This window comes from Bos indicus, chromosome 21 (assembly GCF_029378745.1).
Source record: "Bos indicus isolate NIAB-ARS_2022 breed Sahiwal x Tharparkar chromosome 21, NIAB-ARS_B.indTharparkar_mat_pri_1.0, whole genome shotgun sequence".
NCBI classification, from domain to species: Eukaryota; Metazoa; Chordata; class Mammalia; order Artiodactyla; family Bovidae; genus Bos; species Bos indicus.
In genome coordinates this window covers 58,423,083-58,436,634 of record NC_091780.1, presented here as the reverse complement: position 1 = coordinate 58,436,634, position 13,552 = coordinate 58,423,083, and the positions used below count along the sequence as shown (strand labels likewise).

The window sequence follows — 13,552 nt, the reverse complement described above, 5'->3', positions numbered from 1 at the left end:
TCCCAGGTAAACCCCCAAACTTCTGCACATCCTTCAAAAACACAGTCCCTTTCCTGCACCACTTCCTTACTCAGTACACACAACTGCTACGGTACCCATTGCACTATGTCAAAGAGTTTTTATTTAGATGCAACTTCACCTATCAGACAGGAAACTCCCAGAAGAGGCCATGACTTATTCATCTCTGCTTTTCCAGCCCCTGGGCCAGATCAGGGCTCATAACGGCTAAATGAGCCTTCCTCCACCTCCCACCCTGAGTGGCCTGAGCTGGCCACTCCCTCCTCTGCAGTAGTTCGTATACTTTACGGACTTTCAGTGTATTGGTTAGCATGTTATCTGGATAGTGCCTATGCCTTTCTATCTCTATATCCCCAGAACCTAGCCCAAGACAGATGGTCAGTAAGCATTTGTAATGGGAAATAATGCTGAATAATCAAATATGGCCAGATGATGGAAGACCTTGATGATTCAGGTACTTCAGGGTCACTGGAGGTTTTCAATGCACAGAGTGATCTGATGAAAAGCAGAGCTTTAGCAAAATTCCTCTAGGCAGCCATAGGTTAGAAGACTGGATTGATGTAGAGAGAAGTGAAGACAGTGCAAAAAGCTAAGCGCCATTATGGTAATCCAGGCAGGGGGTGGACAGAGCCTAACTAGGCTGGGCTCTACACTGATTAGACCCTGTTGTCATTGTTGTTCAGTCGCTAAGTCATGTTGAACTCTTTGTGACCCCATGGACTGCAGCAGGTCAGGCTTCCCTGTCCTTCACTATCTCCCAGAGTTTGCTCAAACTCATGTCCATTGTGTTGGTGATGCCATGCAACCATCTCATCCTCTGTCTCCCTTTTCTCCTGGCTTCAATCTTTCCCAGCATTAGGGTCTTTTCCAATGAGTCAGTGATTAGCATCAGCTGGCCAAAGTTATTGGAGCTTCAGCTTCAGCATCACTCCTTCCAATGAGTATTCAGGGTTGATTTCCTCTAGGATTGACTGGTTTGATCTCCTTGTTGTCCAAGGGACTCTCAAGAGTCTTCTCCAGCACCACAATTTGAAAGCATTAATTCAGTGCTCAGCCTTCTTTATGGTCCAACTCTCACATCCATATGTGACTACTGGATTATTAATTGCTGACTAGACCCTGTGGTCAGATGTTTATGCTATTTATGCCAGCTGGGTGATCTTGTGTGATCTCTGAGCCTCAGTCTCCTCATCTGTGATACAAAACCAATTCCTTACATGGTTGTAAGGATTAAGTGAGGGGGGTATATAAAGCCCCAGCATATTGTCTGGCACATAATAGGTGCTCTATTAATATTCCCTTTTCTCCCATCTTTCTAAATTGCACCCAAGGTACCTAAGATTCAGGGAAATCTGTCCAGTTCCTTGACATCAAGCTCCTATTTTCCTTCAGTCATTTAACCTCAACCTTGTAGGTTCAGACTCAGGGGCTGGTGACAATGCCCAGCAGCAAGAACTGAAACAGCTCTGACTGGGGACTTTGCACAAAGGCAGTCTGAATGTGACCCTGACCCCAGCTGTAGCTCAACGAGCCTGAACCTTAACTAGCCTGAACCTTTGGGGTAAGAGACAGGGTCTCAGGTTACCTGGGACAGATCATGGACTGACACCCCTGGCCTGGCCAGCCTGTTTCTCAATCCCATCCTTATGTGGTTATTCCTAAATTATACCACCTTTCCACTGAAGCCTCTCTTTACTGCTGGAAGACAGTCAGCCCTGGTGTTGAACTCCAGCCCAGGCCAAGAGTTTTGCCTGCACCCACCAGCCCTTTGTGACCCAGTTCAACGGCCAAATGCCACTTTCTTCACGAAGTCTTCCTTAATTTCACACAAAACAAGACACGATGCCTCCTGCTCCAACTTCCCCTAGGACTTTATCTACCTCCCTCTCGTTCTCACTCATGGCACTAATCATAGTCTCATCTAAGACGTTGAGCTAAGGATGCCAAGGATGAGCGCTGGAGCCCCTCAACCAAAAGCATGCATCTTTGCAAGTTCTCTCAAGCCGGCCTGGTATGTGTTCAAACTCCCCCCACAACCTGCCTCAGTGTTCCTGTGGGTGTTGGTTCTTCACACCCACCTCCCTCCCTGGTTGGACTCAGTCTGTCCTGCCATTTGCCCACATCTTGCTTGGCCCACCCTCACTTTCCCTTCTGCTTCAGACATTTGGCGACCCACCTGTACTCATAGTACACTGCAATCAGATCTTAGCCTCTTCTCCCATTTTTGGCTTCATTAGACCCACCTCAACTCTAGTAGCCATTAATGGTCTATCCCTCCAACCTCCTGGACTATAAATTTCTTGAGGACAATTATTGTTTCATTCTTCTTCTTATGTCTCTCACAGAACTAGTTCCACAGTAGGAACAAAATAAATACCCTTTTTGGGGGTCTTTTCTTAGCCAGTGGAAGTGCCAAGTACATAATAACAGATAGATGATGGCTAATATAAGGTATTTCTCATTTCTGGGCAGAGACATTTAATTTATGCATATTCCCCCTACCTTCCTTAAATTTTCTAAACGTTGACTGAATTTCATGCAAAGTGTTATAAATGAGGCATAAGCCTACCTGGACAAGTAGAAGGAGGTTTGTATCTGGTAAAGGAGATTTGAGCTTCAGGGCCTGCAGGAGTTCTAGAACAACACCACGAGACAAGTAGAATTTATCCCGCTCCTAAATAAAACAAAAAAGAAGGTAAGTGACTTCTGAAAATTCAATTAGAAGAGATCTCTGTCAAAAGAGCTTCCAAAAGATTCACAGATCAGAAATAAAAAACACTGCTTAAAAATGCGTAATGAACTGTCCTGAAGAAATAAACTCAAAATGAAAAAAGGCATTTTTGTGTTTGTAATGAGTTTAGTGAAGCACTGAGAACACATAATTTAATGGATAAGAAAAAGATTGGCTATCTCTTAAATACTGAAACTATAGGATTTGATTCTTACTCGTAGAGGATATGTCCAAGAATGTAGAAACTAAAAAATCTAGAATTTTTTCAATAGAAAATAATTTAGAAACATTTAACACTGTTGAAAGGGTCTCATATCCTCTCTAAAGAAACTTACTTTTTAAGTGGACCATTTCGAGCATACAGAAAAATAGATGGAATATATCTTGTACCTATTATCCATCTTTTAACATTTTTCATCATAAGTCAAGCATCACAGAAATAGTTGAAGCTACTATCTACACAGGTCTCTCTTTTCTTTCTCCCTCCTTGAAATAGCCACTATTTTGTATCTGGCGCTTATTACTTCTTGTATATTTTAACACCTTTACTACATATGTATGCCACCATTGTAATGTTTAATATTATTTTTGCATGTTTTTTAATTTCCTACAGTGTGTATCTTTCCGAAACTTACAATTTTTCTACCACATTACATTTTTGAAATTAGTCCCTATTGATACACATAATTCTCATTCGTTTAACTAAATAGCTTAATGATATTTTATTGTATGAACACACCAAAATTCATTGATCTGTCCTCAATAATGGAACGATAGAATATCTTCCATTTTGTAAGCCTTTAAAAATTGTCAAATATAGCACACGTGGAAAAGTACATAATATATAAGCTAACAGATGGATTAGTACAGATTGAACACAAATGAAATCATCGCCCAGGTCAACATCACAAGCACCTTAAAAGTCCCCCATGTGTCCTTTCCTGATCATCGCTAACTTCCTGGAGACCCTGTGGTCTGAATCCATTGTCTTTTCTTTCTACTCATTCTCATTTATGGTGTCCTGCCCCCTCATTTGTTTAGTTACCTTTGCATGTTGCATGCTTTGTTTTAAAATTATTTTTAGAAATAATCTGAGGCCTCGAATGCTATCTTCCTCCAAAAAGCTTTCTGTTTGCTTTTCACCAGGTTCTGGAGGCACTCGTGGTCCAGGGTATTACCTTAAGACACATAACAAGACTGGAAATATTTTATCTTGGGCCACCAAAGGTCTTGACATGGATCTATGTCCATGTGAGGACAAGCTTACTTCTAGATTGTCTTTATTTTGTGGTCCTGATGAGAAGGTAAGGGCAGTGCAGAATCAGACAGAGTCCCCAATCTTGGAAGTTCCTAGATTCTGACTTTTCTCCTTGCCTCCTGGATCTTTCAGAATTGTCACATCCTTCAGATAGCCAAACACTCCCAGGGCAAAAAAGGTCTTCAGTGCCAGGCTTACATCTCCACATTTCTGTGTTCTCTCAGACCTTAGCTTAGTAATTCTTCTATGTCTGGCTAGTATTTTGATGATTTTTAAAAGTTTTCAGAAAATATTTTAAAGAAACTTTTAAAATTAAGTGGGAGGATAGATTCAAATTATCTAGTCCCTCCTGAACAGGAGGGAAAGTCAAGGATTTTTTATTGGAATGACACTAAATTTATAGGTTATTTTGTGAGAATTAGTAGTCTTTCTTATGCTGGGTCCTCATTCATGAACATGAGATCTGTTTCCATTTATCTAGTGCTAATAAAATGTTCTGGTTACCTCCAAAAAGTTCTTGCATATTTTGGTTAGATTTAATCTTTGTTGCCACAATAAATGATATTTTAAAGTATATCATAATCATTTGTATTGATAGCTGAATATTAAAGGTAGATGATTTCCGAGTATTCATTTGTATCCAGCATCCTTGCTGAACTCTCTTATAAAAGTTATAAAAAGGTGTCTATAGATAAGCTCTCTTCAGTTCATTTGTAATCACATCGTCTATGAAAAGTTAGAACCTTTTTCTTCCTAATCCTTATACTTTGATTTATTCTTCCTGTCTTACTGAAGGGCCTCCAGTACCATAACAAAGACAAGCCATGATAATGGTCATTCTTGTCTTACTTGTGACTTTAAAGGGACTATTGTTGGCATTTTACCATAAGTATAATATTTCCTAGAGGTTTCTGGCAGACACCCATTATAAGTTAAGGAAGTTCCCTTCTGCTCCTAGTTTGACAAGATTTATCATAAAAGGATGCTGAATTATATAGAATGCTTCTTTTCTATCTCCTGCTGCTGCTTCTAAGTCACTTCAGTCGTATCTGACTCTTTGCAATCCTATGGACTATAGCCCACCAGGCTCCTCTGTCCATGGAATCCTCCAGGTAAGAATACTGGAGTGGGTAGCCATTTCCATTTATGGGCTTCCCTGGTGGCTCACACAGTAAAGAATCCACCTGCAATGCAGGAGGCACGGGTTTGATCCCTGGGTCGGGAAGATCCCTTGGAGAAGGGAATGGCTACCCACTCCAGTATTCTTGCCTGGAGAATTCCACGGATGGAGATGCCTGGTGGGTGGTCTACAGTCCATGGGGTTGCAAAGAGTTGGATACGACTGAGCAATTAACATTTTCACTTCATTTATAGTTATCATAAAATATTACACATATTCCCCATGTTGTGCAATAATATATCCTTATAGTTTATTTTATACGTAATAGTTTGTCTTTTTAATCCCCTACCACTATGTAGTCCCTCCTCACTTTCTTCTCCCAACTATAACCCCAGTTTGTTCTCTGTATCTGTGAGTCTACTTCTTTTTTGTTATATTTTTAGATTCCACATATAAGTGATACTGTACAGTATTTGTCTTTCTCTGTCTGACTTTCTTTACTTAACATAATGCCCTCCAAGCCCATCCATGTTGCTGCAAATGGCAAAATTTCATTCTTTTTTGTGGCTGAATGTGAGGCTTTATTTTTAATGCATTAACTTGGGATTATTCATTCAGAATTTTTGCATCTTTGAAGTATAACTGACCTATAATTTTCCTTTCTCCTATTGCCCTTGTCTGATTGGTACTGAGGTTCTACTGGCCTCATAAAATATGTTGGGAATTGTTCCCCTTTTCCTATTCTCCGTATTAGTTTGCATAAAGTAGAGCTCAATCTCAAATGTTTAACAGAAGTTGTCTTTAAAATTGGAATGGCTTGGGACTTCCCTGGTGGTCCAGTGGTTAAGACACTGTGTTCCAGTACAGGGGAGCTGGGTTTGATCCCTGGTCAGGGAACTAGATCCCATATGCCACAACTAAAAATCCCATGTGCCCCAGCTAAGACCCAGCACAACCAAATACATAAACAAATATATTTTTTTAATGGAATGGTTTTCAACCACCAAAGCAAATTTTCCGTTATGTAAGTCTAGCTATCTTTTTTTTATTGTTATATATTACAATTTTCTAGAAAGTTTTCCTTATTTTCCAAGATTTCAAATGTACTAACTAGATTGTCCCTTTATATTCTTCAGCTCTCTATCTCTCTTGATATAAAAGTATAGATAAGTATTAGTAGCTCAGTTGTGTCCAACTCTGTGATTCCATGGACTGTAGCCTGTCAAGGGATTCTCCAAGCAAGAATACTGGAGTGGGTTGCCATTCCCTTCTTCAGGGGATCTTCCTGACCCAGGGATGGAACCTAGGTCTCCTGCTTTGCAGGCAGATTCCTGACTGTCTGAACCACTTGTGAAGCCAAAAGTGTTAGTTGCACAGTCATGTCCGAGTCTTTGCAACCCCATGGACTGTAGCCCACCAGGCTCCACTGTCCCTGGAGATTCTCCAGGCAAGAGTACTGGAGTGGGTTGCCATTCCCTTCTCCAGATCTCTCTTTGCTGCATGCTATGTAATTTCTTCAGATCTATTTTCCATTCCACCAAATCCCTTTTTGGTTAAGTCTAATTTGCTCTCTGACTGTCCACTGAGGCTTTTTTTTTTTCTTTTGTTTTTGTTTTTTAATGTCAATGACTATTTCATTTCTAGAATTTTTACTTTGTTCCAGTCTATCTGGTTCTTACAAAACAGAAACAGACTCACAGACTTAGAGAACAAATTTACAGTTGCTGGGGGAAGGATAGTTAGGGTTCGGGATGGACATGTACACGCTGCATATTCTGAACGAGTAACCAGCAAGGACCTGCTGTATAGCACAGGAACTCTGCTCAGTGTTAGGATGGGAGGAGAGCTTGGGGGAGAATGGATACATGTCTAGGTATGGCTGAATCCCTTTGCTGCTAACCTGAAACTTACAATGTTGTTAATTGGCTATACCTCAATACAAAATAAGAAGTTTTAGAAAAAAGACCCACTGACTGGGTTTGAAAAGTAACTCCATCACTTTACTACCCATGTTTATGAGGGAAAGTTACGTTTCCTTTTTAAGGTTTAGCTTCCTTGTCTAAAAAAGTGATGAAGTATAGCCAATTAAAACATATGCTGAATGAGAAGCATATAAAGGATGAATTGCAAACATGGGAAAATATATAATTACTAAAGAATAAAGAACCAGATAGCTTTTATTTTCCTAATGAGAAAATATTTTTAAAAAGAAGATAATAAATATTTTCTCATTAGGAAAAAAAAAGCGTGTTTTTATTTTCTTTATTATATAGTTCTAATATGGTAGTTCTTAAGGGGAATAATCTTGCTTTTTATTAACTATACTAAAGTATCTCATTGTGAATTATTTCTTCATGTATTTTGTAATTTTAGATTGTGATCTCATGTTCATCAGGATTTTAATTATAAGAATCCTATTGGGCCTAGGTTGAAGGCACATCTCTCCAGAGAGGTTTGAGGATTGATTCTGAGCTGCTTCTGCCAGACACTCCAATGCTATTATGTGCCCAGCACCAATTAATTTGACTTTCCAGTTTAGGAGTTCATAGGACATGTAGGTATTACAAATTCAAACTCTAAACATATTCAAAAATAGGCTCATGTTTACTCATTCTCAAAGGAAACTATAGATGTTTCAGTTCTCAGGCTCAGACAGATCCCATTCTTCATCACCTCCATATAAGAATACATTCTTTCCAAAAGATATATGTCTTTTATCAAACATATAACCTTTCATGGGTTTTGACTTTCTGCTGAGGACAACTCAGCTCTAACTCCCAACCTAGGATAGCCCCAAGATGCAATTTACTTTCTCTGTGTGGGCTTTAAAATTCAAGCCACTAAAGAATATAATAAAAAAGAAACAGATTCACATATATAGAGAACAAACCAATGGTTACCAGTGGAGAGAGGGAAGAGGGCAGGGAACTAAGAGGTACAAGCTATTAAGTGCAAAATAAGCTAGAGGGACATATTGTACAACACAGGGAATATAGCCAATTTTTTAAATAATAACTATATATATGGAATATAACCCTTATAAATTATAAATCACTATATTGCTGCTGCTAAGTCACTTCAGTTGTGTCCGACTCTGTGCAACCCCAAGACGGCAACCCACCAGGCTCCCCCGTCCCTGGGATTCTCCAGGCAAGAACACTGGAGTGGGTTGCCATTTGCTTCTCCAATGCATGAAAGTGAAAAGTGAAAGTGAAGTCGCTCAGTCGTGTCCGACTCTTAGCGACCCCATGGACTGCAGCCCACCAGGCTCCTCCGTCCATGGGATTTTCCAGGCAAGAGTACTGGAGTCGGGTGCCATTGCCTTCTCCATATACTTGTAATTCATATAATATTGTATATCAACTACGCTATTGTTTAGTTGCCAAGTTATACCCAACTCTTTGCAATCCCATGGACTGCAGCCTGCCAGGCTCCTCTGTCCATGGGATTTCTCAGGCAAGAATACTGGAGTGGTTTGCTGTTTTCTTCTCCAGGGGATCTTCCTGACCCAGGGATCAAACCCAAGTCTCTTGCATTGACAGGCAGATTATTTACCACTGAGTCACCAGGGAAGCCCAACATCAACTATACTTCAATTAAAAACAAAAGATTCAAGCCACCAAGTTTACCAAGACTGTCAACTTCCCCAACCCAGGACTACTACAATATCAGTTTATATGCTTATCACCCTGGTTCTCAATTCCCTCTTCATTTTTGCCCCTTTCATGCTGATAAGATTAGCTATATATTTAAAATAATGTTTATTACATTTCATCCAGCACTTCCAGAATTTTAAGTGGGACAGCTGTCAAGTTGTTAAGACTGCCTGAATGCTTAATAGAAAAGTCTCCAAAGTGCTTACCTTTCCATCCCTTTTCTTTTGATTAAATAAGGGAAAAGACTCAATTAGATACTGCTATTTCTTTAACTATTTCTTATAGCTTCTCATTATCTATGAAGAAGGTGGGAACACCCTAGATGAAAGCTCTATAACTAACAATCATTTGAGTTGCAGAATAAGGAAGGATAGATGACTGGCCACTGAAGTTATGACAGATTTTGAGGGGATAAAATGCAAAATGAATATTCAAAACCAAGAATATCTTGAATTCAAAATAGTGGAAGGTCTGCTGTAATCAGTACTTATAGTACACAACACAGAAAGTACAAACTCATTACAGTTCTTTCTCTAAATATCTATATGTAATTTAAACAAATCAAACATAAAGAAAATTAAGAAATAAAGTGACTTCTAAATATAGAATATCTTTTCACTGTATTTGGTGCTGTCTTACAGATCTATTTTCTTAAGTGAAAAAAAAATAAAAAGAAGCTATTTTTCTGGAAGAATTTGAAAGAAGAAAAAAATCCTGATTATTTCGGTAGTTAGAAAACATATTGCTCCAGGCAGAGTAATAAATAGTTTACAGTCAGAAAGATTAAACAGAAGATTATCACAAAACACTTAACATGGCGGAATGGACACACGATGGTAAGAAAGGAGACGAGTATTTTAAATAGAATGAAATCTTGATATACAATTAGATTTTTATGAGAAAATAAAGGGCCTGTAGAAGTGGACAACATGAATAAAGGAGTATTCTGAATGTTTAAGAGGAAACAGCAGACACAGAAACCCCACTGAAAATAAGGTTGGATAATTTGGAAGTCAGAGAAGTAAAATTGACACTTTGTTCTAAGGACAGACAGGCTCTCTTTGCCCTGCCCTCTGCTTTTCAGCACCAGCAAGGCTGCTATATGCATTGGGCAAGCAGTACTTTTCCACTTCCTCAGTAGTGGGGCAGGGGATACCAAGGATAATGCAATAGAGAAACCATTATCAAAGCAAGATGACAAAAGACGAGATTACAATCTCAGAGACCAAGAACCCAGAACTGGGGAGACAGACAAATGATGAGAATTAAGGAGCTCTCGACTGGCTTTTACAAATAACAAGCTGATAGTTTTCTACTTTGGGTATAAAACTGATATGTGCTGATGACTTGCCCACTAATCATGGAATGGTGAACTTGAAAAAGACATCAGAGGTCATTTAGACCATTACTTCATTTCATTCAAAATACCTCTTCTCCTGTAAGCCATCTGACCCTCAGTTCTCCAAATTTGCATGTTTAACATATAGGTTATATATTTGTATGTATAAAGTGTTTGCTTCTAATGATTTTTATCAGACCTCAGTAGAATTATTCATTTTAAGCTATATTGAGGCAACTCACCTAAGAGGGATTTGATACTGATTAGAAAGAATATGTTTCTACTAGTTTTCAGTTTCCCACGACACACACAAACATGCAACCTTACCTTAGTGAAAGCTCGGTAACACAAGCCGCACACCTCCACCAGGTAGGCCAACGTGAAGACGGCATTCTGAATCACAAAACTGAGCAGTTTTGAAAATGGTTCCAACAAACTCTGCAATGAGATTAGGGCCAAAAAAATCTATTGCTGCTTCTTTTATGAAAAAAAGAAAAGTAATTAAAGTCTAATGACACTTTAAGTAATGGGGATCATTCTTTAATTTAAAATCTGTTGCCAGGTGGCTACTATAGCAAACTGGTTGGTCTAACAAGAACTGAATCTTCAATCAGTAGCTCAAAGAACATCATTTAATCATTTTATTGCTCAAAAAAAATCCATCTTTCCAAGTGGCATCACTTATAAACTAACCTAACACTAATCTTATCCTCATACCCACCCCCAAGCAATCAAGACTCTGATGTCTGTGTGAGGATCTCTCATTCTATTTCTCTGAATCTTTAGGCATTTATGAGTTAATTAGACCTAAGCAAAGTGAAATGAAAGTTGCTCAGTCATGTCCAACTCTTTGTGACCCCATGGATTGTAGCCTGCCAGGCTCCTCTGTTCATGGGATTCTCCAGGCAAGAATACTGGAGTGGGTAGCCATTCCCTTCTCCAGGGCTTCTTCCTGACCCAGGGATTGAACCACGGTCTTCAGCACTGTTGGCAGATTCTCTACCATCTGAGTTGTCAGGGAAGCCCTAGCTTATCAGACCTAACTCCTCTAGAAATCTGTCATCTCAGTTAAGCAGCAAAAACCACCCTTGCACGTAAGTACTAAAGGGCTATTAGCTTAATAAAACTCATCAGGACCCAGATTCCTACCAATGTTTATGAGGAAAGCATTGTCATTTTTTACTTTCCCTTCTGAATCTGACCCATAAAGAGTCAGTTATAGAGTCAGAGTTAAAGAGTCAGTTAAAGAGTCAGAAAGCATATCAATATGCTTTCTTAAGTCATTTGGAAACATTTCCTGAGTACCTACTAAGTATCAGGCAGAGTTAGATGCTTTTATATCATTTATCTCATCATTTATAAAATTCTTATAAAAAATCCTGGGGAGACAATATATTATAATAATTAATGACACACACTCTAGAATTTTACACAGAGAGCAAACTTTAGCTCTCTGTGACTTTGAACATGTGATTTAACATCTCTAGACTTTATTTTCTCCCATGTAAAATGAGGATAACAATGACCTCCATCTCAGTATTTCTGTGAGAATTAAAGAAGATGATGCATGTAAAGCACGTGGCAACAGTAAGCCTCTCATCACTGTTAGTTGTGATCAGCACATCTCTGAAGCTTTAATATCCCCATTCTGCTGCTGAGACAGTTAAGTAGGCAAGTAACTTGCCTAAGGCCATACAGCTATTGAATGGAATTCAAACTCAAATTCGGGGGCAATCTTCCAGAGAGAGAACTGCTCTATAGGGAAGACAGGATTTTAACTGGACTCCAAAGGACTTCATGCTGCGATTTCTGCTAATTCTCAACCTCTATGGTCCTAACTGTTTGGATTATAAAAGTAACACATGTTCAGTGTGCAAAAGGGGGATCTGTAGAAAAGTAAAGATAAGGAAATAAGTCCTCCATATTCCCATCATAACATTTTGATATATTTCTCTTCTTCTTTACACACCAGTTTACTCAGTTGAAATCTTGCACAGACATAATAATAGATTTTGTTAAGATAGTAATATCTGAAATTTCCAATGTTATTTAATTCTTCATATAGATCCATCTTAATGGCCACAAGTCAGATTTTATTATATAAAAAGATCTCAATAAATACAATTTTGCATGAAATTTGCATTTGCTTCTTTAAAATAGATTCTGAGGAAAAGAATGACCATATCAAAGATTTTGTGCATTTTGGGGCCCTTTCCCTTATGGATACAAAAATGAATTCATCACATATTAGCTGCCCCTGAGGATAGGAATTATGTTTGCTATCTATATTACCCAAAGGAACCATGTAGTACGTTCCATACAGAAAATCTTAAAGACACTCTTTAAAATAGTACTATTGATTCAGTATTCTTTGCTCTGTATAAATGTTGTTGCCTTGAAACACTAATAATGGATGACTGGGGAGAGAAATATGTCTGTGTTGATACATAATTCATCCTTATTGGTTAAAACAAAAGAAGAAACCTGGATTGAACCTATATAGAAACTTGCTCTTTTATCTAGTAAAGCAGCATGGTAATGGGGCAGTACAGTACTACAGACAAAAAAACTTGAAATCAAGAACCTAGATTCAAGTCTCAAATCGTCCATTAACCAGCTATGTGACCTTGGTCAAGACACTTCATTTCTCTGATCCTATTTCCTTATCTCTATATGAACAGACTAGACTAAATAATATCTTTGCAGTTTTCCATGAGTCTATGCAAGCAAAGTCAAGGTAAAAAGTTACAAGGGATGTGTCTTCTTGGTACACACTGGCAACCCACTCCAGTACTCTTGCCTGGAAAATCCCATGGACGGAGGAGTCTGGTAGGCTGCAGTCCATGGGGCTGCTAAGAGTCGGACACAACTGAGCGACTTCACTTTCCCTTTTCCTTTTCATGTACTGGAGAAGGAAATGGCAACCCACTCCAGTGTTCTTGCCTGGAGAATCCCAGGGACGGGGGAGCCTGGTGGGCTGCCATCTATGGGGTCGCACAGAGTCAGACACGACTGAAGTGACTTAGCAGCAGCAGCAGCAGCAGCAGCAGTAACTACTTGGTACTTCTAGTAACTACGATCCACTGCAATACAAACTATTGCATTACTGCATATAACGCAGTCTGGAAATGTAGCCAGGAATACAAAAGTGAATAAGACATTGGACTTTGTGAAGCTCACAAGCTCACCGAGGAGACGATAGGATAGCTGCTAATACAGAGACCTCTATCAGGTACTGCGGATCTGACAGAGTGTGGATCTAACAAAGCTGCTATAGAGAATGTGAGCCTTTTTAAAACTGGTGAAAGCAAAAGTCACTCAGTTGTGTCCAACTTTTTGCAACCCCATGGACTGTATAGTCCATGGAATTCTCCAGGCCAAATGGAGTGGGTAGACTTTCCCTTCTCCAGGGGATCTTCCTAACTCAGGG

General features: G+C 39.1%; 1 protein-coding gene across 12 annotated transcripts in view; it reads right to left on the bottom strand.

Annotated features, from left to right (window-relative positions):
- Positions 1 to 13,552, bottom strand: part of UNC79 (unc-79 homolog, NALCN channel complex subunit) — a 288,494-nt gene that overhangs the window by 42,775 nt on the left and 232,167 nt on the right. For all 12 annotated transcript variants that reach the window (XM_070775592.1, XM_070775586.1, XM_070775587.1 and 9 more), the window contains 2 exons: positions 10,450 to 10,560; positions 2,588 to 2,692 (listed from right to left, as the gene is read on the bottom strand). In XM_070775592.1, coding sequence (XP_070631693.1) covers positions 2,588 to 2,692; positions 10,450 to 10,560 — 216 coding nt within the window. The remainder of the gene's footprint in view (positions 1 to 2,587; positions 2,693 to 10,449; positions 10,561 to 13,552) is intronic.